At 37.9% G+C, this 24,972-nt stretch overlaps 1 protein-coding gene across 2 annotated transcripts in view; it reads right to left on the bottom strand.

Annotated features, from left to right (window-relative positions):
* The window catches only part of rab6ba (RAB6B, member RAS oncogene family a), a 113,760-nt gene that overhangs the window by 22,925 nt on the left and 65,863 nt on the right, over positions 1-24,972 (bottom strand). The window contains exons 3-5 of one of the 2 annotated variants that reach the window (XM_065240890.2): positions 4,521-4,574; positions 4,087-4,213; positions 3,214-3,325 (exon numbers count right to left, since the gene is read on the bottom strand). In XM_065240890.2, coding sequence (XP_065096962.1) covers positions 3,214-3,325; positions 4,087-4,213; positions 4,521-4,574 — 293 coding nt within the window. The remainder of the gene's footprint in view (positions 1-3,213; positions 3,326-4,086; positions 4,214-4,520; positions 4,575-24,972) is intronic. The other variant, XM_065240901.2, reaches the window with a different exon arrangement.

Genomic DNA, 24,972 nt, shown 5'->3' with positions numbered 1-24,972 from the left:
CGCAGCCCAGCCACTACATTTGAAGTTCTTGAAGCTATTATTCTCAGTGTTTTGTCTGCACTGAAAGTTGCTGTAACGTTTTGGCCTATCTCCATGTGTGAGATCTCATTCTCTGTCTAAATAATGTTTTTAACGACCACAGATGAGCAATGAGCCACACTTGGTAGTCTCAGCTTGTGAATCTTGCATTTAAGCGAGACAAAACAAACCTGTTGTTTAAAAAGTTTTATACTCTCCTCGTCATTTGCAGCTTTTTTGAAGGTAAAATGCCTTTTTGCCTTACATTCAGGTGTAGATATGTCAGTGATATTGTTTCTGTTGCTGTTATTTGTTTATGCGCTGGTCGTTATGATATGCGTGAGATATCCATGTATATATATTTTAACACTTTACCTTATTTATTTTATTTAATTTGCAGAAAAACATAACTAAAGCTGAATTTCTTATTTCACTGCCGCAGCACCTTCATTATAGATTACACCTCTTTCAACTTTTGTGGTTCAAGTTATTCTGGCTTCTAACTCAGTGTAATAAAAGAAACTACAGCAACATCAGGTACAATCATAACCTTATTACTTCCTTAAATTATATACAGTACATAATACTGTAAATATTTCACATATACCGTATAAGCCTTTCATATTTTCATTTAGCGCACATGATGGGCAATGGGAACTTATGCTTTAGTTAAAAATACTGAGATCCCAATTCTGTCTTTATCAGTGCTTAAATGTCCCCTATTATTAGTGCAGATGTCCCAAATAATGCTCTGAGTGTTGACTGTAAATTAGTATGGAGAATGGTGTTTTGCTAAGAAGGTGCAATGAAGGATGAAACTGTAGAGGGAAATAATTATTGAAGAAGAGAGGGACAAACACTGACCACCCTCTGGGATACACAGAAGGGAGAAAAATGACTCTTATTAATCTCTGAGATTTCAGGCCCCTGAAATTAAAGGTGTAAGCAACTGAAGCGTGAAATGCCTATTTCATACAGAGTTTAATTTGTTTGATGAACAGGGTTCTTTGATCTGTTAGCTGCAGTGAGGCATTTGACATTGAAATCTCATATGTAACACATTCTGTCACAGTGTCCGTTATTTCTCTCTGGTGTTTCATTAAGGTTCATTACATTGGCTTGGCAGCATCCAATTTATGACATCACGTCACAGAAAAATCTTCCATTGAAAATAAAGCATTGAACAATTATTTCAGTCCCTAGCACAAAATTTCGATCATTACAGGTTAAGAAAATGATTTTAAACAGATCTATCTTTATACATGTTTCAACTGTTTAGTATGTGATTCTGAACGGTCCATTGTAATATTCTGTTATTATTCCCCCTGGGTGCTGCAGTAATAGCTGCTCTGTGTGTGTGTGTGTGTGTGTGTGTGTGTGTGTGTGTGTAATACTTGCAGTGCATGTGTTTACCACTCACTGAATGATGGGTTAAATGCATAGGTCACATTCAAAGTATGGGTTACCATATATTCATACAGTCAATACGTCAGTGGCGGCTGGTCAATAGGGGCGCCGCCCCCTTAAAGTTGGCCAAAGAGGACAGCTACTTTAACATGTTACCAAAAAAGTTAAATATATACTGCAAATTAAAATGTAGTTTTACTATTTCACTGTTATTCATATTATTATATAAAAAAAAAACGGAGTTCATTGTGTGTGGGTGTCGTGTGGGTGTCTGGGGTGCACCCCAAATGAGTGTCAGGCCGGGTCTGAAACAGCCTACTTCCATACTATGTAGTAGGCGAAAAGCAGTAGGCGAGGCGAGTAGTATGTTCGAATTCATAGTATTCCAAAAACAGTAAGTTAACTGTTTTACCCGGATGACCTACTACTTCTGGTTAGATTTTGCAGTATGCATACGACGAACACTTCACTATCCCATGATGCCCCAGGAGAGGAGTTATCCAACGTAGAAGAAGAGGCCTCATCATATTAAGAAATGGCAGAAAGCGGCGATGCGGCTGTATTCACGCTGGAATTACATGACGTGATTATGATGTATGTCACGGGATGTATCAACATGACGGATGTAGTACGTCCGAATCTCATTCATACTTCCAGAATTCATACTATAAAGTACCTACTGTTTTAACGGTCAGTAATAAGGTACTTCATCTCATTCAGCATGTACTGTCACGTACGGTTTCGGACGCAGCCTCTATGTAGGTCAGTAAATGTGGTAAAAGCATGTGACTTGAGGCTGAGCTCTAATTGGCTGGTTTCAGACCCTTCCACTTATGTTGTATGCGAATCAATATTGTTTTTTTACCTCATGTGATTGGATTGTTCTCAGAGTCTTATAACTGTGTTGCAGGTTGTCATTTAACTGATAGCTACAGTCCTGATCAGTGGAAGCAAGTGAAATATCTTGAGATAAAGGAAAATATAATTTTATCCTTACAAAATCATCCTTTACAAGGCGTTCAGTTGAAGAATAAATAAAGGATTAAGAAGCTTGGACTAGATCAACCAATGAAGTCAAATGATTGCAATCTCGGGGCTTCATCACTTCTTATGGCAAACAGAGTTGGCTAGCTGGATGATAATGTAAGTCATGACTTTTATTGTTTTTCCTGTTTGCTGATTCTACAGGGTCTTAAAACTCGTAAATATAAACTCATGCTCTTTGTCTTTTGTTCCCAGTTGTGGACTTGTTTTTTTTTTGTGCATGTTTTGTTGTATTTTGTGTTGGAAGTACACTTTTTTGTGGCTTTTTATGTGCTTCCATGCGAGTTGTAACCCAGTTGTAAATCTCTTTTATAGTGTATTTTTTTCTATTTCTAGGTTTTGTTTTTATTTTAGATTTTTCTGTTTGTAGCCCTATTTTGAGTTGACCTTTTGTTAAAAAAGATCTTTTGTTTTGAATGCTTTCTGCACCTGCCTGCAAATTCCTGACACAATTAATTTTAACGTGTTAAACAAAGTTTTACGTTTGTCTTCTTTTTCCTCTCTGGTATTTTTTAAACTTGCATTACTCTTTTTCTCTACCTTTCCCAAAAATAGTTTTAACAGGTTTTTTTTTTTTTACAAATTATTCACCAACCTGTGAGAAAATCCTTGTTTTCTGAGAATCTCTTTACTGAAAGTGTCAGCCTTGATTCACACTGTGATGATTGAAACAGCTTTGTTAAGCAGCTAAATAACAAAAGCCTCTGACAACAAGTGAGCACTAAACAGAACGAGATGTCTCACCTCTTATCTGCAAGATCTGTTTTATTGCCCACAAGCATGATGATGACATCACTTCCTCTCTCCGTTCTGACATCATCAATCCATTTAGAAGTTTGTTGGAAGGAGTTAACATCTTTACAGATAAAACAGAGTAAAAGGTAAGGGGTATAGGGCATGCTATAAACTAATCTACACATACAGTATGTATTTCTGAAAGACATATGCAGATTGATTGATAACAGGTCTTTATAATCGCTCATTGCAATTCACTAATATCTTGGTCTCCATAAGGTTCCAAATAAGATGTTAAATGCCAAAATTTATTGCAGCAAAGATATTGGATATAACAAGATTTAACACTTTATTACTATAAATAGGGGGACTGTGCAATGCTCAATATGTCTATGCTCTGGCAACAGAATTCCCACCTCCCAGTTAAAAGAACCAATCATCAAACGAAAAAATGAATGACTGAAACAACTGTCTAGAGGCACTGCTAGTGAAAAGACTTCCCTAAAGGGACTTTGATAGTAAAAAAAAAGCTATTCATCTCACAGAAGTCAATTAAGATCTGATTCTGCATTTTTAAGATTACACCCTTATCATAATAACCTGCCATAACTTTATTTAACATATTTGGGGGTCTACTTGGTTGTAATGTACTGTAGGCTCTATTTGTAGGCTAGTATATTGGCTAGGTATAGGTTTAAAAAATTTGTTCGAACGTCTAGTGTTTTATGTTTACGTTTGTTTATTTATGTAGCGCCGTGGTCCTGCGAGACACAACGTTTCGTTCCACTGTATGTTCACACATGTAGCGGAATGACAGTGAAGTTCAACTTGACTTAACTTAAAGAGTACAAATATTAAAGTATGTACTTGAGTTCTACTTACTTGTAATGTCATACACCACCACAGCTACAGTGGAATCCCGTATATAGCTTGGGATGAGGCTCCTAAAACGTTCCTGACCTGCCGTGTCCCACAACTGCAACCTAACCTGCAAGTCAGAAAAACCAGACTGAACGGTCAAATTATTCAGCCCCTTAGGTACATACATAAACACAATTGCAAAACATTTCCAGAGTGCTGCAATGACACGAGTCAATACGTCTAACCTTATTAAACTTCACCAAACTGCCCTGCTAAAACATCTCTTATGGACAATCTATATATTATTCCAATTATATATTGAACCAATCAGCAAACCAAAAGGTATAATAAAAACGCTCCAAAGTTTCAATTATCATTTAGACAGGTTTCATTTAAAATTAAATAGGGGATTGCATTTGATTTACTGCTGTGGTAGAACATAGTCGACTGCTTACCGTTCTGTCCTCCAAATACATGGTTTTTGACAGGAAGTCAATTCCAATGGTCGCCTGTTATGACAGAAGGAAATATTATGTTAGAACAAATGAAACTACAGTATGCTGAAATTAGGTGGGGAAAGTTTAAAGGGTTCATAATAACATCCTGATAATCTGAAAATAATATGTGGAATAAAACGTACAGTTCTATTTCTTGATTCTGATTGGTCAATATTTGTATTTTTTTTCTGATAAAACACAGCTATGCATCCAACAATCAATGCCCAAAGCCCTTAGCAACCACCCTTAGCAACGAAAACATGTGAAACATTCTGTTGCTGTTAACAGTCGGTCAGGGACTATTAGAAGAAAAGCTTTTAGTGATTTTACTTCATGAAAGTTGCATTGATACTTGATACATATTGTTTTGCCAGCCTGATCTCACTAGAATCTGATTTTACGAGTTGGTATTCAATCGTCATCAAGCTTTGCTGATGCCTTTGATTTCTGTTCTTCTGCACTTCTGTTTGCTGATGGTTTTGAGATCTGTTCCAATACCAAAGCTATCATACGAATTTAAAACAGTGGACTTCAACCTTTTTTTTTAGATCAAAGACACGTCACAGATAGAAGAATGGTATATAGAAGAATGTTGTAGATATTTTATTAAATTGTTTTGCTTGAATACATGTTTTTAATGCATATTTTAATTTTTGCACATACACTGACTTTGAAATCAAACAATAATACAGCCATAGATAACTGGACAGGCCCTAGCACTTCGTATGACCATAAACATATGGGTTTGGGACTTTATGATAGTATGGATTGTCACATGTGTTAATCTATTCTTTTAATAAATAATGTCAGGGATGGTTTGCTAACACTACTGCTAGACGAAATGGTGGAAGCATTTACCATACAAATGCACTTCTGAAATTACTTGCGCACTGATGAAATGTCGCTGAAAGCAAATTCATCTTCTGCTGATGCCTGCAATATGAGTTTATTTGTTTGTGTCGATTACGTTTGTAAAACCAGGGATAGCGGAAAATTGCCTTTTGAGAGTGACTTCTTAATTCATCAAAAAGCACATCTTTAAAACAATCTGTTCAATTCATTGAAGCTTAGAAAACAGCCACCAAGTCACTGCCAAATGTATATACATGGTTAAACATATGATTGTATGCATGCTCTTTTTTCAAGTTTGCTGTTTATTATTCAAGACTTTTACAAAGAAATTACTGACTTTTTGGGGACATTTTTGTGTGTTTTATATAGACGGTTTCATTAGAAGCACGCACATTGTTGCAGTTACGCATCTGGATGGAACTAACTTCCAGTCTCTGTTTGTTTAATGGTCTGATAGTGGCTAAACTGAACTCTGGAACAAATACCTGCGTGCAGCACTCCTGTGTAGACCTATGAATGTAAAGACTTGCAACTCTACCTGCGTGACTCCACCGAGCAAGGACACCGACAAGGCACTTGAGTATCGTTTACTTTCTTTCTCGTTCTATTTATGTTTTCTTCTTTCAACTAACAATGTGTTTCCTGTACATTTCTGTCATTCACAACAGACACCGCCCGAATCTTAGACGCAAGACACTACATCCTCACTCCATCATTCGACCAATCCACAACTCACCTCCAACACCTCTGCCTTTTTCTGTGGGATTTTGGAACTGTCAGTCTGCCATTAACAAATCCGATTTCATCCATGCCTTTGCCATGCAGTCGGCCTTTAACATCTTAGTTCTGACTGAGACATGGATTGGTACAGAGGACTCAGCCACACCAGCTGCCCTTTCCACAAACTACTCTTTCTCTCATTCTCCTAACCAATCAGGCCAGGGTGGTGGCACAGGTTTGCCCATTAACAATGGCGCATTAACACTCAGGGCTGCTGAAAGGAAATGGCGCAAGTCTAACAACCAGGCAGACCTCTGTCACTACCAGTCACTTCTCTCCTCTTTCTCTGCTGATGTCACTACAGCTAAAACATCCTTCTTTACCTCCAACGTAACCCACCCAACACAAGGCAGATGTACTAGGGCTGGACCAGAATATTCGAATATTCGTTCCGTGGGTTGACATTCGATTTTCAGTTTTGAGATTCGAATATATATATATATATATATATATATATATATATATATATATATATATATATATATATATATATATATATATTTTACAGCGTTAATGCAGAGCTTTTGCCAAGAAGGAAGTGCGCTTCACGATCCCGCTCAATAGGTGGCGCAGAGAGACCAACATCCATTGCCAACAGCCACCAAACGTCACCAGTGGAAGAGATTGCCTCGAACGTAAAGCGCGCTTCCTGCTTTGGCATTCACGCTAATAGTGTTGTAAATAATGTTCCGTTTCTTGCAAAAACTGATTGATTTGCTTCACAAGACGTCAATATGTCACACGGAGTTATGGGGGATAACTTTTCTATTGGATACTTTAGCTCTTAAAGTGTGCGGATCGGTTGACTTGCATAACGGAGCACTGGGGTTTCTGCAAAATATCTTCTTTATTGTTCTACTGATGAAAAAAACCAACATGATCTCACAAAAATCCGTGAAATAGTCACGCATTATTTTGCTCAGTTTTGCGTGACATTGTCACGTATTTCCACCATATTACGTGCCCCTGACACGACTTGCTTTTCCGTGACAGTTTCACGTATTGGTTACTCAACTGTTTTTCCTATTTTTAAACAATTTTCGCTTCGGTTTGGGGTTAGATTTGCTGTTTGCGTTAGGATGTCACTTAATGTATTGGTTTATAAAAAAAAATCGTATGCTTTTTAAACCATCGTCGCCTGACGTTGGGGTTAGAGTTGGGTTTGGGTAAGGATGTCATTTTATGTAACAGAAGGTTGTTCTAACCCCAAACCGAAGCGACAATTGTAAGAAAATAGGAAAAACAGTTGAGTAACCAATACGTGAAACTGTCACGGAAAAGAAGTCGTGTCAGGGGCACGTAATATGGTGGAAATACGTGACAATGTCACGCAAAACTGAGCAAAATAATGCGTGACTATTTCACGTATTTTGTGAGATCAGGTTGAAAAAAACATATTGGATGGTGTAAGTGTTATAAATAAACTTGATTTTGAAAGTATGCTACCATTTTATTACAGTTTTTTGAACTTCGTTCATTTATTTTCGTTTTATTTAAATAGCCTACCCTTTAGGATGTCAGTAATTACTGTGCTGTTAATTTCTGATACGGGAATGTTTGTTTGTTAGAAAAATGTCAGGCTACCTTATTAAAATTAATGCTCTTGTGTTTTGTTTCACTAATGCTGTTCTCGCAGGACGCATGACTGGCACGCCGCTTCCGGCTTGCGCTGTTCTGTAGTATTTTTAAAGTTTATTAATTCTAAACGTGTCACATGTCCATATTGCACGAAAAAAGGCACTACACTGCCTTGGGTCCGCAGCAACACATCCACTACATAATAAAACTGTAGACAGCCAGACACACACCCATACACACACACACACACACACACACACACACACACACAGAGAGAGATTCCTGCCTTTATTAAAGAGGAAAATATGTTCAGCCCCTCCTTCCGAAGGTTCGAATATTCGATTTGATTTCTACTAGAGCTTCGAAGCTCAAAAAATGGTATTCGGAACAGCCCTACTTTTAACTCTCTCCTCTGTGCCCCTCCACCAACCTCCTCTTTGTCAGCTGATGACTTTGCAAACATTTTCACAAACAAAATTTCATCCATCAGTAGCCAATTCCCTTCACCACATATCTCGGAATACTCTACACTTACATCTGACTTCCATTTCTCCTCTTTCTCTCCGCTCACTGACACCAAATAAAGCTTCTCTCCACCCACCATATGCCCCCTTGACCCAATCCCCTCCTATTTTGTTACAGGCCATTTCGGACACGTTCACACCAGCACTTGCACATATCATCAACACCCCCCTCCTCACCAGCCCAATTCCATCCACTTTCAAACAGGCCCTGGTCATACCACAGCTTAATAAGGCCATGCTGTACCCCTCACTTACTGTTACAGACCCATCTCACTTATTCTGTTCATTGTGAAAACACTTGAGAAAGCTGTTTTTAACCAAGTATCATCCTTTCTTTCTCAGAACAACCTACTTGATGACAAACAGACAGAGAAAGTAGTTTCCTCTTACATATCTGCATACAAGGCTCATTATGAAAGTCTTTGTTTTATCAGCTGTCAATCGCAGATTATTCAGTAGCTTTAATGCCTTCTCGCATATGGCTTTTCTAAGCAAAAAGTGTCTTATAAATTCTAAATCAATATATTGTTTAATGTGAATGAGTAGGCAGAATAATTTTCACATAATTTTAAAGAAAAAACTATAGACTACTAGATCCTGTTTTGAAGAGTCTTGTGAAAACATGTTTAGTGTGGGTTTTATGGACTTATATCAGTGACTTAAAAATTTAGCTTTTTCAAAAACCACGCATAAACATATTTCTCTCAAAAATACAAACATTTACGTAGATGTTGCCTAAATAATATTGTAGCCCAGTTTGTGGTCACTATCATTTTGCTAGACCTATTGGCAGCCTTTGACACAGTCAATCATCAGTTCCTACTTGCGACCCTATCATCTCTTAGGATCAAGGGTACTCCCCTCCAATGGTTTAATTCTTATCTGTCCGAGAGATCCTTCAGGGTGTCGTGAAAGGGTGCACGTCCACCCCTCACAAGATGGTCACTGGGGTCCCTCAAGGATCAGTGTTGGTACACTCCTTTTCTCCATCTACACAACATCCTTAGGACCTTCGGATCATACAGGCACATGGATTCTCCTATGCCTTCTATGCTGATGACACACAGAAATTCTTTTCATTTCACCCAGATAATTCCACCATAGCAGCACGCATTACAGCCTGCTTAGAACAGTGGTCCTCAAACTTTTTCGTGGTGCTAACCCCCCTTGGGTGTGGTGCATCCTTTCGTGGCCCACCGAAGAAAATGTATTACATAAAACATAACAAAACTTAAAATTTGAATTAAACAAAACATATTAAATGATACGATGTAGTGCAGTTGGTTAGTAGTATCATTTTTCTGAGTTTTAAATACAGAGAATGTATGATAAATTAATGTCTTTTTATAAAATGTTATTAAACTGGGGCCCCTGGCACCATCTCAGGACCCTCAGTTTGAGAACCACTGGCTTAGAACACATCTCGGCTTGGATGAAGAAACACCACCTCCAACTGAACCTTGTTTTTCTGGGACAACCTACTGTACGCTACAGCACAACCTATTCATTCAACTGGGCAGCAAAACCATTTCTCCTTCCACAATGGCACGAAACCTCGGTGAAGTCTTTGATGACAAACTTCTCTTATATCATTGCAAAAACGCCAATCATGCCGTTTTGCCATATCTCACAGAGCATGCTGCACAACTTGTAGGCACTTGTAATCTCCAGGCTGGACTACTTGAATGCTCTTCTTGCTAGCCTTCCTGTATGGTCTATTAAACCAATCCAATTAGTTCAGAACACAGCAGCTCGGATCATCTTCCAGGAGCCCAAAAATGGGCTTATGTAACGTCGCTCTTTACTGTATCTCTCTCCACTGGCTACCAATTGAACCACGTATCAGGGAGAAGTCGCTACTACTCACTTACAGAAGTTTCACTGCATACTTTCAAACCTTCAAACATTCCTACACCCTATCCAGAACCTTATTTTCAACAAATGAGCAGCACTTCACGTTCCCGCTCATTTATCTTCACTTCTCCCTGCTGGTGAAACGACTTTCCTATTGCAATCCGGTCCGCCACATCTCTTGCAACATTCAACAAAACAATTAAAAATCCTTCTCTTTCAAATATTCTTGACATAGATATTCACTTAATTCTCTTCTTCCTTTTCAGTAAAAAAAATCTTTCTTCTTCTCTCAACGTTTTGGAATAGTTAATACTGGTATCTTGTAATAAGCACCTTTTGTACTATTGCCTCCCTATGACACATTGCTTTTATTGTTTCCAAATCTTTGTAAGACGCTTTGGATAAAAAAATCTGCTAAATGCCTAAATGTAATGTAATACCTCGTTGAAAATAACAAATGTTTAGGTTTCCTAAAGACAAGGGGAGACCGGGATTATGAATCACTGCTATGTGAAGGGAGGTTTGGCAGCCGATCTGTAGTTAACATTTTATACATTATAAAGTACACATTTTACACAGTAATGTAGTTTTTGATACGCTTTAGCTATGATTTGAACTATGGTAACCTATCTACATGTTTATTTTACTGGTTATCAGAAATAAACTACTCTAAAAGGACTCTGTTGTTATTGATTCTTTGCAGAAGTCTACTGTTGTGTTTGTTCCATGAAAGCCGTTTGTTTATTTGTGTTTTTACTCCTGAAACCCTCTATAGAAGGCCTCTGGTCCTGTTACACAAAGCTGCTGTAGCTTCCTGTCAGGACTGACTGATGGATTGATGTAGTAGGGCAACAGATCAGTCCTCTAATCCTGTAGCAGTAACCTGAGGAACACACAAATAGAGTAGGCCTATGTGTAGTTCAAAGGGTGGCCTATGTGTAGTTCAAAGGGTGGCATGTACATGTGTGATTCTGTTTGATTGTTATAAGTTTTACTTTTTAAAAAGACATGTGAGAACTGACAAGAATGAAGTCCATGACAGGTACAGTAACATCACAGTTTTGCTAAAAAGCTCTACAGTCTTGAGCCTTTGTAATGAAACTTACATAATGAAATGTCTAAACATGATAAAATTATGATTTATTTCAGATCTTGCCGTGCATGACTTCACTGTATTTTCATATTTGGATACCTGGGGGCATTTATATTAAATGAGGCAATGTGCCCCAAGGCAGTTTGAGCAAACTTAGTAAACAAAGACTAGATGGGGTGTATAAATGCATAATACTATGGCTGCCATTTCCTAGTCTTTCATGAGCAATTTGCTAAACAGGTCAGAATCTGCACAGGTGGCAGGTCATCAGATCTGTCCATTAAATACTTATTTACTGTTTCTGAAGTAATAATATACACAGTTTCATATAAAACATATTGTATATGTGCAGGTGTAAGTGACAGTACATATGAGCATGTGTGAGTAAGACTAAACCATAAGTTTATCTTTCTATTTGCTTACACACAGCTGGCTATCAGCAGCATGATCACTGATATGTAGCCAACCTACTGAGCTGTCTTCAAAACAGGAATAAACTCTTTAAATCTGCCAGTCTCTCTCTCTCTCTCTCTCTCTCTCTCTCTGTCTCTCTCTCTCTCTACCAAAGTCAGTTTCTGAACAGGCGCAGTCCCTTAAAGTCCTGGCTACAAAAAATTATACTTAATATACTGTACTTAGAGATAGTTACCCAAAATATTAATCATTTGCTCACCCTCATGTTGTTCTAAATCTGTATGAGTTTCTTTTTTCTGTTGAATGCAAAATAAGATATTTTGATAAATGATGGGAAGTACACAGTTGACAGTACCCATTGAATTTCTATAGTATTTGTTTATCCTACTATGGAAGTCAGTGGGTGCTGTCAACTGTGTGGTTAACATTATTTATCAAAATATCATTTTTTGCATTCAAAAGAAGAACGAAACTCATACAGGTATAGAACAACATGAGGGTGAGCAAATGATGACAGAATTTTAGGTGAAATATCCCTTAAATATTTTCAGTGAAAGGATGTGTTAATTTTCACACGCCTTTGGTGTGAGAGACCCGGGTTCGAATCCACTGTTACACACCATTGTGTCCCTGAGCAAGACACTTCGTTGCTCCAGAGGCGTGCGACCTCAGACATATACAGCAATTGTAAGTTGCTTTGGATAAAAGCGTCAGCTAAATGAATAAGTAAAAAGCGCAATGGATTGTAATCCAAAAGATGAAATGAGGCAGGATCTAAATGCAGATGGTGACTTTAATAAACCAAACTATAAACATAAATCCAAGACATGGCATGATCAATGAACAAGACAATAAACCAGACCAGGCAATAACATGATACATTAACAATAACCGACAACAGACAATGGTAACAAGAGGGCTTATATAGGGACAGGAAACCAATCAAAACATGAAACATCCGGGAATAGGGAAACTAGAGACAAGATGACAAGATATGATTTCAAAATAAACTCCATGAGCATGAAAACAAAAACTTCAAAATAAAACACATTAACTAGACAAGACAAAACCCTAAATCTGACATACTTTACATAATGACCAATGCAACTAAGAGCAGCGCAAATTAGTTCAGGGTCGCAAATAAGCAGAGCTGATCTTGAGTTCAACACCACAGATATCGCAGCGGAAATTCAGGGTGTGTAATCCCAGCTAACGAAGACAAAAAATGAAGGTTTACAAGTCATTTTGAAACGTCTGTTATTGTGTGATTTCTCCAAGTGACTCTTATTTTATTTACTTCATCAAATAAAAAATAACATGGCTTGGCAAACAATATTTTTATAATAATATGTTCCTCTGACATCCCAAATAAACTGTTACATGTTTAAACAATCCTCTGCATGGTATCATGCGTTCTCTGCTCTCTGTGATGCCTCTTTTTTTAGCGATAACTGCAGCCATTTAATGCACAAAGTAATTTAAAACATGCTTTTTCTAGCATTAAATAATGGCACAAATACCAGTCATAACACATGCGGAAACATTAGAAAATTGGATGCTTGAATCTCTTAAATACTCTCCTGCCAAAGATTTTGCGTCTGAAAGGGAAACTTAAATGCATACAGTATGCAATAAGGGCAGTCGCAAAAAAATTCCTTTTCAGCACTAATGATCCGCTGCGCGTCTTTAGTAAATCCCCAAAGTTGTTATTTAATGTCAAAATGATGGTTTATGCTGGCACAACCTGTTAGTAAATCTTGCCCTTTGTGTTATTTTGTGTTAAAATAAATAAAAGGGACAACACCAGGGGCCAAACTTACTAACAGTTTGCGCCAGTGCAAACCATCATTTTGTGGTAAATAACGATGTCAGGATTTACTAAAAATTGTGTTCCAGTTATTTCTGCAATTGACTTATTGCATACTGTATACTGTTTCCCTATCAGTAGATTGCAGTTTAAATAGTTTTAAAATAGTTTTAAAAATCTATTTTTATATAAACCTATATTAAAGTGGCAATCCGTAACATTATTTCAGTTAAAATAAAGAACAAAAATCAGTTATTGAATATTTGAAAAGAAAATCGGTGTTTAAAACGGTCTCCATACCTTTCCCTAATTCACAATGGTAAGCTTATATTAATGATTTATAATTTGAGCTATCGGGTCGGTTTTCCCAATAAAAATGTATTCGTCTTTGCGTGATGATGTCACTTTTGTAAACAAAAAAGAGAAGCAGGCCGCTTCATCGCATGTGCTCTGGATGGGAGTTGTGTAGCTAGTTTAGAAAACAGTTGCTTAGAGTTTAAATGTGTCATCTACATGGGGCCGTTAAATCTGTTAAGTTTCAAAAGAGGATCATCTGGGGGAACGGCATGCAGATATGTCAGTTAATTACATTCTAACATCTAGGGAATCATCTTTTAAAACAGTGAAAGCTCAATCTGCGAGCTTATGCTAAAATAAGAGTTAACTCTCTGGGGTCGACCGCGGCACTAACTTTTTATTTTTCAATCACTGCGCAAAGAGACTTAGATTACTCTTAAAATGTTAAAGTGTTTATTTTTGTTGTGTCCATTCCCAATAAAAACAGCTTTGTAGTGCTTTTCTTAAAATTAAGAAAATAAACATGATGCACATTTTGTTCTCTTTCCCTCAGTGAAGTCCTTTTAGAAGTTCTTACAGTCCTTTTCCTGTAGAAAAACCATGGTTTCTATAAGGTATATTTGTGAAATTATATCAAAATATTTCAATTGAATATATATATATAAATATACACACACACACACACACCTTATAGAAACCATGGTTTAACTACAATAAAAGTTTCCTCTAAGATTGCTGCCTAAAAGAAAAACTCATTATGCGACAGACAGCTTCCTCTAAACTTGTAAGGCATCTGTTGAAACATTTAGTCAGAAAAACGTGGCAGGTATATTAGTTCACTTCAGTTTTTCCCACAGGCTTGACAGCACATCCACCAGGTGGATGGGTGAAAATAGATAACTAATATGGCTTTAGATCGATCAGTTTCGGATGCGGATGTACTAGCATGTATATCACAAAAATGCTGCCTTCGGGGGCAGCATTCGAAGGCATGAATGCATCAAGGCACGTCCAAATTAAATGTTTAGTTTACTTTCTGTCTCCTAAGATACCTTTATCGTCATTTTCCTCAACAGTGAAAACCAATCCACAGGAGACAAGCACCCACTCAAATGGCACGAAGCCCCCTTAGGTCTTACCCAGGACCACTGCGAGCATGTGGTGGTATTTAGGCCAGCACAAAGAATTGGGCAAATTCATTAGTCCGGGAAGGGGGTAAAAGGTGTTAAATCCAAAAAGTCCATTAAGTGTTCTTCAAGGAGCTATCTCCCTTCTCAAGGCACAGGTTAACAGCAGGGAGGTCCATGTTGTGATGGTGTGTAAAGGACAGGGAAAACTAAACTATAAAACACAGCGATAGACACAGTAATCCAAAATAACTATCACAGGACCCCACTGTTTTTTTGGTTCTTCTGTCATGGTATGTATACGAAAAGACAAGAAGGACGACACATAACAATACACATATAATAGGGATGCACCGAATATTCGGCCACCGAAAATTTTCGGCCGAAAATAGCCCAAAAGAGCATTTTCGGCTTTCGGCCGAAAGACTTTTATCACCGAAACAATACGGCCGAAATGTTGTGATGACGCAAACAGAAACCGCGCCCTGCACGTGCTTGTCTGAAGCAACATGTATGCGGCGTGGATGTATTTAACCGCAAAAAGGCGCTAAAGTACGCACAGAGGCACATGCGGTTGTGTGTCCGGTCCAGACGTGATCATCACAGTGAGTACTCTCTTCAAAGATCAGAACTCTTGATGTGTAAACTTTAGAGAGAGTCGCGCAAATGTGTCTCATACTGTATAGTCCATTAACATACATGTGCCGAATAAAGCAATGAAAAACAACGTAATGTTTTTATGCTGCGCTGTTTGGGTTCAGCGAATTCGTTCTCTGTGTGCGCGCGCGCGTTTATGTGCCCTCAATAGTGCACACACAAGTGAGACGCAAACAAGCGAACGTAAAATCTTTCTGTTATTGACAGGGCACATATAAACAAAATTATCTCCAAAGTATTCTTTTTCTAATAAAAACATTTGTTTATTTCTTAAGTGTATGTATAGATTACAGTCATAAACCAGTCTCTGCTTACAGTAACCTCAAATAACCTACTGAAGTCTAACAAAGAGACAAATAGCTCTAAAAATAATAATATATTTAATTTATACATTAAAGACAGTGTTATGACTCATTTAATTTGATTTCTGTACCAAATGCTAATGTTAGCCCTTATTAATGTGCAGCTTTGTTCTTTTTTATAAATGTTTGTAATTTCTTTATTTGTTATTAGATTTTCCCCACCCCCTTTTTGCTGATCTGAAATATAATCCGATCCATGCCTCAAAAACTGTAATGTGATCTGAACCGTGAGTTTTGTGATCTGTAACAAACCCCTAGTAAAGTTAGTACACAGTGATAGCCATAAATGCATTTGTACTAATAATTGGCATAATAATTTATTTCGGTGTTTTGGTTTCGGTTTTTCGGCCTTGGTTTCCTCATTTTCGGTTTTCGGTTTCGGACAAGAATTTTCATTTCGGTGCATCCCTAACATATAACTTTATTCCTTAAATGGCAGGTAAATGCACATATAACAAAGACGAGAACCGACAATGAATAGAGACAATGGTAAGTCCGTGTGATAGTGAACAAGTAAAGATGGTAATCAAAGATGGTTGAGAATGGGGTACAAAGGATGATGGGTGATGTAGTCTGGTGAGTGAGGGCAGATGACAGGGATACGTTACAGTGTGTACTGTATGTCCGCTGAAAATCAAAGCCATGAATTTTGCGCTGCTACCGCAATTCTCCACCAACTAAGCTACAGGAACAACAGATATTTAAACAATAAAATGCATAGGAAATTGTGCGTAAATAGACACAGGCAGACAGATAATAAATATATTTTGGTTAAAATCTACATTCAAAACCTATCATACAAGTCTCGTTTAATATAGTATCATTTACCAAAAATTTTAAAAACAAAATTGTTCCTGTAACTCAATTAGTAGAGCATTGTATTGACAGCACAAAGGTCATGGGTCCAATTCCCAGGAAACACAAGCATTGTAAGTTACTTTGGAGAAAAGTGTCTGCCAAATGCATCAATGTAAATTTATCACAGGGATTTCTGGCCCAAAAATAAAAAGAATTCCTGTGTTAAACAGTGTGTCAAGATGAAAGCCCAAAAGTGTTGAGCTTTTCAAGGAAGGAGGAGAGAGAAAGCTGATGTTAAATATAGAATCTTCCACAGCTAGGAGTGCTTGCACAAAGACATCCAGAATGAATTATTCATAAACATTTTAATTATTAAGCTTCACACACACCAGCTTTAAAACACTGAGTGGGGTTTCCAACATGGCTCTTCTGAAGCCTCAGCGAGATAATGCATTTAAATAACAGAAAGGAAAATGTAATTCTTGTATACTGACATTCTTATTAATAAAGGAAAATGGCAAATAAAACTGACTTGAGTTACCAAGGTGAGAAGATTCTAATGGTAAGATCCCTTATTATTAAATCCGATACACAGCTCGCGCAATTGTGTAAAAGTGACAGTGACCTAAATTATGCCTGTTGTGAACATTTGCATAAAACTGTAAATACAGATGATAATAAACTCACGAATCGAATAATTATTGAAACCTTAGATCTCACGTTTCTCTGGAATTCTTTGTTTATTGAAAAATTTGTTTATTGACTAGTTATTTTAAGTGTGGCTCAAGTGATTTTTCTTTTTTGTATTAAAGTATTAAGTTTAAAGTATTAAACTCTGACATGACTCAGTAAATTAAGTCAGGTGGCCCAAAAGTTAAGTAAACAAGAAAAAGCTAGAGGAAATTTGTACAAAGATACATTTTTCCAGTGTTACTGAAATCAACTGTGGTTACTGGACAAGTTTTTAAAGCGTAACTAAACCCCTGGTCAGAGCCTGACTCCACCCACTGGCAATATTTGAAAAACAAGAAAAGTGGGCAGATCCCAACGGAGATAGAGGGGATGAACTAAGCTTGTACCAAGTGTGTGGTGAGATCGTAACAAGGGCGTGGTGAGCTTGAACCTGCTTACGTCACGAGTCATTTTTTGGACCCAACATCCAATACGAAAATTCAACTGCAGTAGCCACCGTTCAACCTGAAGAGGGCAGCACTAAGACGTTTTTACACCATATATTGTAGTATTAAAACACTTTATATCCAAATGTCCAAAAACTGACTAAAATCAATGAACAGCACTAATAAAGCATCATTCTTACAGATCATTAACCAAAAAAAGTTGGTTAAGGGTTTAGTTACTCTTTAATGAGTCAAAATTACCATCCCCGCTCCAATTATATTAAAGATTAGAAACAAGTTTTGTTCATTGGGTTAAGTATTTTCTGTTCAAACAAGAATCGAGCAGGATAAATTGAACAGTTTAAACAGAATCAGTCCTAATTGATGATTTAATATGTAGTCACAGTTTTAGGCATCACAGACTTTGGCAAGTAGCCTATTTGGCATCAATATCTGTGTACGTCTCAAGACAAATGACATGCAGTGGTGCACAGCATTTCATTAAGGCATATTGAATTGCAATGTAACATCTCAAAAGCTGCACCTGAAGGGAAGACGTGATATAATGAACACCCTGAGACATGTTAAGAAATTGTGTGCGATGATATTTGGGTTGGTCAATATCAGGAAGGTTTAAACTTGTTTAGATTATACTATATTTATTGCCTCGCACCTGTGACAGAATTGTCAAGGCAACACACTCGAGGGGTGGAAATAATAAAACAATGCCCTAACCATTAATCATTTTCTTGGCAATGTAAACATAAGATGTCTATGATGGTTTCAGGGCATGCAAGTCATCACTGATTGTCAGGCAAGATTTATTCAGTAGCACCTGGTCTTCTTTATCTATTTATTATAGACATCTTCACTATAAGGCAAATCCAGAAGCTCCTAAATAAATCTTACCGGCAAAATCTTAGTATGTTTGTTTGTTCATTTATTCTTCACGCCATTCCAGCATCTATGTCTATATTCATGACTAGAAATGGTTAAACAATACACAGCATTGGGTTGTGTCGATAGACAATAGTTGGCATTTTTGCCCATTATGGTTTTAAATTATTATTATGTTATTATAATTATCATCACAGTTTCACATTAACATTCCCGTACTTGCAACACCAATGCACATTGCATGCTTTTCCTCTCTCTTTGCGCAAGAGAGCTTGCACAGACTCCTTCTCGCACCTAAACATGCACGTCATGGACTGCTCTTGCACCTGACCTTGTAATATGCGCAGATATGACATTTCCTTGAACTAGAGAGGTTGTTATGCACGTAGGGGAAAACCAACAAGTGATTTGTTCCCATTCTCCCTGGAATGTGCTTTTTTCATACAGTGTTACCAATAAATGAGCTTCTTTTTTGTCCACCAATCCAGTGGCTTGTTATAATTGAGTAAAAAATGAACAAATAAATAAATGAGTAAACTATTGCCCCACCCCCCAATACTATCGTGTATAGGCGATCTCACAGGCTGATGATTAATAATTTTCTGCCTATACATGGGTTAATACCAACCCAGCAAATTTAGCGTGTAGGACATCTTTGTGTCTGTAGTTAAACTCTAAACAAGTGGATGCTTATTCCAGACAAAGCAAGAGGTGGGTATTCCCAAGCTAAACTTTCCATTTCCAATCTTAAACGTTTACTCAATATTGACATCACCATCTTGGTAATGTCATGATCACCACCGTGGCTCCCTCTGCTGGCCACCAGAGGGTTCCCAAACTCCCTAAATGTTCTGGCCTTTCCAAGATGGCCGTGCCTAAGCTTCCTACTGTAATCTCTCTGCCCTTGCTAAGATGGCCTTACCTGAACTCCCTAGTCTCTCTGCCTTGTCCAAGATGGCTGATCCCGAGCTCTCTGAACCTTCTGCCTTGCTCATGATGGCCGATTCAGAGCTTTCTGAACTCTCTAACCTGGCCAAAGAGGCCACTTCTATGTTCTGTGTCTCTGTTCAGGTTCCCAGTTCTGCCCTGGTGCGGTGTCCACTGGCCCCACCTTGGTTCCGAGTCCCTCCCTAATTCCCGTCACCACTGGCACCACCTTGGTCTTTCTTTCTGGACAGATTCCTGTCACCACTGGTGCCACCGTGGTTTCCAGCACCTCCATGGTCTCTGGTTCTGCCGGTTCCACCCTGGCTTCCTGATCTGCCCTGGTCTCCAGGCCCTCTGCCACATCACGGGCCAGACCCTCTGTCCCTACCCCTGGTCTGCCTTTGTTTCTCCACCAACATAGACTTTTCCTTAAGAGCGACTGCTGGCCACCAGAGGCTTCACAACACATCACCCTCAAGACTCCATTGCCCATAATGCCCATAAAACCACATTGATCACTGCCAGATCTGCTGCTTAAAATCTGAACTGTTTAAATCCTGCTCTCACTCTATTGCGAAGTCTTGTTAGTGTCACACTGCATTTCTGAGCATTACTTATTGGTTTCATGATTCTCTGGTTTCTGATCTTTGGCTGCATTGTTGAATATTCTCTTAGCCTGTGTATTCTACGTTCTGCTTTTGTTTGCCCTGTTATTTGGATTGCCCATCTGTGTATGACCTTCTGCCTGTTTATGGATTCATGTTTGTGGATTACCTGTCTCATTAAACTGCATTTGGATTCTCACCCTTTGTGTCTTGGAGCAGTCTGTGACAGGTAAATATCTAAAGCTGCTCGATAGATATTGAATTTGTTATAGAATTTCACAAGTCAGATTCAGTTGTTATAAACAATTAAGAGCTTAAAGAATTGTGAGTTGTTTATAACGTAGCAGTTATCCTGATCCTGGGAACCAACACCACATTTCAACACAACATTTCAAAAGCTCTAAACGACTGCTTCTCAACCCTGTCCCACCAAGACATATAAAGACATCATCCTTATTTAACACACACGAGTTAACTCATTAATAATAAGAGTGTAATTATAGACTGCCAGGCTTTAATTTGGTGTGAACAATAAGAAAGAAATCTACGTGATGAGGCGGCTCCATGACAAGATTAAGAAGCACTGCATTTTACATTTACATTTAATTATCCAAAGTGACTTAGTGTTTCATTCATTTTGTCCTAGATTAAGACATAAAAAACAGGTCAATGCTAGGTACACCAATTCAGGGACATTTACAAAAACAGCTTGTTACTATCTGAACATGATGCTGCACTGCTGAATCAACAGCAATAAAAATTATTATAAGAATTGGATTTTAGCTGAGTTGCAGTCTTGCAGTCTGAATTAAAAGCCATAAAAACTAACTGGGAACCCTGAAATACACAAACAAAATACAAAAGTTTTATCTATTTCATTATTTGCAATGGCTGCATAAAACAACAAACAGACATCCCAACCCGGTGTAATCTGATTGACTAATGAATGACTCTTATCAGCTGGATTGTTTTTAAAGAATTACTCACTCATTGAAGTAATATCTGTCCCTGCAACAAAAACAAAACCTTACATAAACACTACTTTTTATGCTTAAAAAGTTTTAATCTTAGGGTGAATAAAAATTAAAAGACATTGTCATCAGTGGCGGTTTTAGACAAATTTCACTAGGGGGGCCAATGAAGGGCCAGTGTTTTACCAGAGGGGCACATAAAAAATGGCCAGAAATTATATTTAAAGATTATAGGGGTGGTGGTTACAGGAATTAGTTTAAGACAGGACTAGGCCTTAGTTTAATTAGGAAATATAACTAGTTTTAACAAACATGCCTTACTAAATACATTACTTGTGTGCATTTTGAAGCAAAACAAAGGGCACTGATGTATTTTAAGATATGGCATTGCAAGTTGTTTTCAGTTTGGACAGCTCTTACATTTATTTTAGTCTAGGACTAGTCTAATCCCTTTCCGGGAAACTGCCCCGTAAACTTTATTTTACTTTACAATCATATAAATATGTATTTAATAAAGAGAGTGCAGGTGCAAAAGGGGAGCTTGGCTCTTTTCTAAAGCCCCCCAAACGAAAATCATGCAAGCCTACTCAATAAACTTTATTAAAAGCAAACTTTTATAAAGACAAACGTTTGTTTTAGTTTACATATAAACACACATTGCTAGACAGTTAGGGACCACAATCTAATCAGTTTTTAAAATAATATTTATTTTAAATTGTAAACATTTTTATATGTAACATTTAATTATATTCCTCCAATTTTGCACGTATATGTAAGAGCATAATTACAGCGCTTTTTACAATGTGTAAACTTTAAAAAGTTAGCGAGATGTTGGTTTTGACGGTTGTTGATGAGTAACAGCTGTGAATGATCACAACGCGCTTAAGCAGCCACGTCACAGGAGAACAAGTGAACAGTGTCCCAATGTCAAGTCAGCTAGAGTCCTTACCAGTGCCCAAATCTGCATACACATTCACAACATCGGGAGATTGGGAACGAATTGAGACACTCGCCGAGCAGCACCCGCGGGCATCTACAGTGGTTGAGTGCGCCGCTCTAATTTGCCCGTGTAGAACGTTGCGTCGCATTAGTTCCGCTTTTGGCGCTCGCGTGTAAAATCAAAATAAATTTATACTTTTTTATTTGGTCAGCACGGGGTGGCCACAGGGTTGGCCAGGGACATGTCTACAGAGGCCCGGGCCACCCTTGGCCTCCGTGTAGAACCACCACTGATTGTCATTTAATTGCTTTCTGAACCGCACCAATGATGCTTTAAAATGCTGCGTACTAAGACTTTTTAGCAGAGCTTCTACTGTATGTCTTCTCTGCTCACTGGTTGCACTAAGCAGGAAACACCCCATAAATCTGATTTGAGTGACAGATCAGTCAGGCATCACAGCATTCTCACAGGAGGTCATTACAACCACAAAATCAGTAGGACCAACTAAATTTCTGTCTGTCTTTGTCAGATATGTCTCTGCTTTTTCTGATTCACTTACACAGCAAAAAATATGTACTTTAATCAGTAGATCTGTTTTATTTTATTTTACAATAAAAATTCTTAAAATGAGATATATAGGTACTTAAAGCAGAATTGAACCCTAGACATTGTAGCCTGTTATCACGGGTAATTCATTTCCATTTTGCATTTTCCATGAAAAAAAGATATTTCGATAAATTAGATTGATAAGTGTGTTGAAGTCGAATTTTCGTAACGGTCTTTGATGGACTCATTTAACCAAACTGCACCACGCAAAACTGATTCATTAGCTCCACCCACTAACCACTGATCGATGCAGTCTGCAGGCTTGTTCGACTTGATGCGACGCCGCAAGAACCGACAGCCGGATGACGTCAAAAGTTCAGCGAGAGCAATTTAAAATCAAACTCCTCCTTATGATTACGCGAATCACTCTCGCAGTAGTTTGACGTCATCCGGCTGCTGATTCTTGCTGCACCACATGAAGTCAAACAAGCCTAATAGCTTCTTTTACCGCTCAACCTGCTCATAAATCAACTATTAGAATATGCTAACAAGCATTAGAATATGCAGCCAGCACATTTCGTCAGGAGGACTTGGACTACTGTTTTTCAGCCCAGTTTTTCCGTGGATTCAGGTAATGTAAAATGGTCAAAATATCTAAAACATCATTTGGCTTAGATGTTGCTTGTTTTGTGTAACTATAGTAAACATACTACGTAGAAAATTATTATCATGTTTTTATTATGAACACGAGCAAAGCAAGCTAACGTTGTGCAGCTGTCAATCAAAGAACGTTATCATCTACTGTCAATCATCTGGCCTCAAGATGCGCCCCCATTTAGAACGTTCAGAATATGCATTTTTCTTCTGGTGATTTGACGACACGTCATGAAGTTTAGTGATAGACTAAACTTCATTTCATATCGGTCGGCCGATAAAAACCCGCTTTGTCCAGCTATGATCAGCTGTTAGGTCGAGCTTTTCATGTTGTCATGGAAAGGTTGATTGTTTTTAGTCACATGACCTGCAATCGCTTGCGGCTTCCAGCACTCTGTCTGTAAATAATGCCGAAAAAATTGGCGAAAACAGCAGACACATATCGGCCGATGCCGATACACATAAAACTTGCAAAAATCGGCCTGATATATCGGCCGGTCGATATATTGGCCTATCACTAATTCATGCTCTTTACTTAAATGAATACCAACAATTGCTTTGCTTTATTTCTATTTTTTATTTCTCCAAAGGAATTTAAAAAGGAACATCTGAAAGCATCTAAAATACTCCTAAAGAGCAGCTTTTAAACAATGTAATTTTTACCCCAGACAAAAAAGTTTCACTGTGTATTGTATGTGTACAGTACCTGAAATTTATCGTTTAAAAAAAGCTTTTGTTTGAAATGGTCCTTTAACAATCCTTTTCTCATAAAACCTTCAACCAGACAGCAATGAATCCATATCAGGTATAAAGTCATAAATATGCAGATGTGTTCGTGTTGCATAAAGCAGTAGACAGGCAGATGATAGCAGTCCAGGGTGATGCTCTTCTGGCATATGCTATCATAAAAGCCCACTGCCAGACATCTTAAGGTCAATCTCAATGTTGTGGAGCAGCTTGATTTGATCATATTCAAGAATATGCAAATTAGGGAAGTGGTGGTTTTCCTCCATCTCTTCAATGTAGCTGAAGAGTGTAGCACCTCATTAAGATACCTTTTACTTCTCAAAGGTGACACTGATGAGCCAGTATATTTATTCATATGCAGATGACATATAGAAACTGTCTGGTTTCAGTCAGATATAAATGTTATCGGTGAACCTCGCCATGCAATGACTATGACAGCACGGCCAACCACAGTCATTAACGGGCTTCTAAAATGGGCTTTGGGTATAATTTTCCACCTCACATCTCGGCTGGCTTTCTTGTAAGCCTGCGTATCGGGTAAAATAACTGATAGTTTGTAGACTGACTTTTAACATTGCTGCAACCTTGTGGCTCAGCTATACCGTACAGTATCTGCCTATCTAAACCATGCCAGATAGGGAGACAATTTTCTGGTGCAAAAATTACACTGCACGTTTAAAGGTAGAATTTCAGACAATCTGTCACAGTCACCCCAGAAACATGCTTTCAGAAAACCTCAAAGAGTTTGCAGGATGCATTTAATAACCAAGAGCATGTAGTCACTCGGACACCACATGTTTTTTTTTTTATTTAAAAAATAAAGGCATTAACCTGTTAATCCAGACAGCCGTTTTCAGGCCAA

The sequence above is a fragment of the Paramisgurnus dabryanus genome, chromosome 7, assembly GCF_030506205.2.
Source record: "Paramisgurnus dabryanus chromosome 7, PD_genome_1.1, whole genome shotgun sequence".
NCBI classification, from domain to species: Eukaryota; Metazoa; Chordata; class Actinopteri; order Cypriniformes; family Cobitidae; genus Paramisgurnus; species Paramisgurnus dabryanus.
This window is presented reverse-complemented; position numbering and strand designations above follow the sequence as displayed.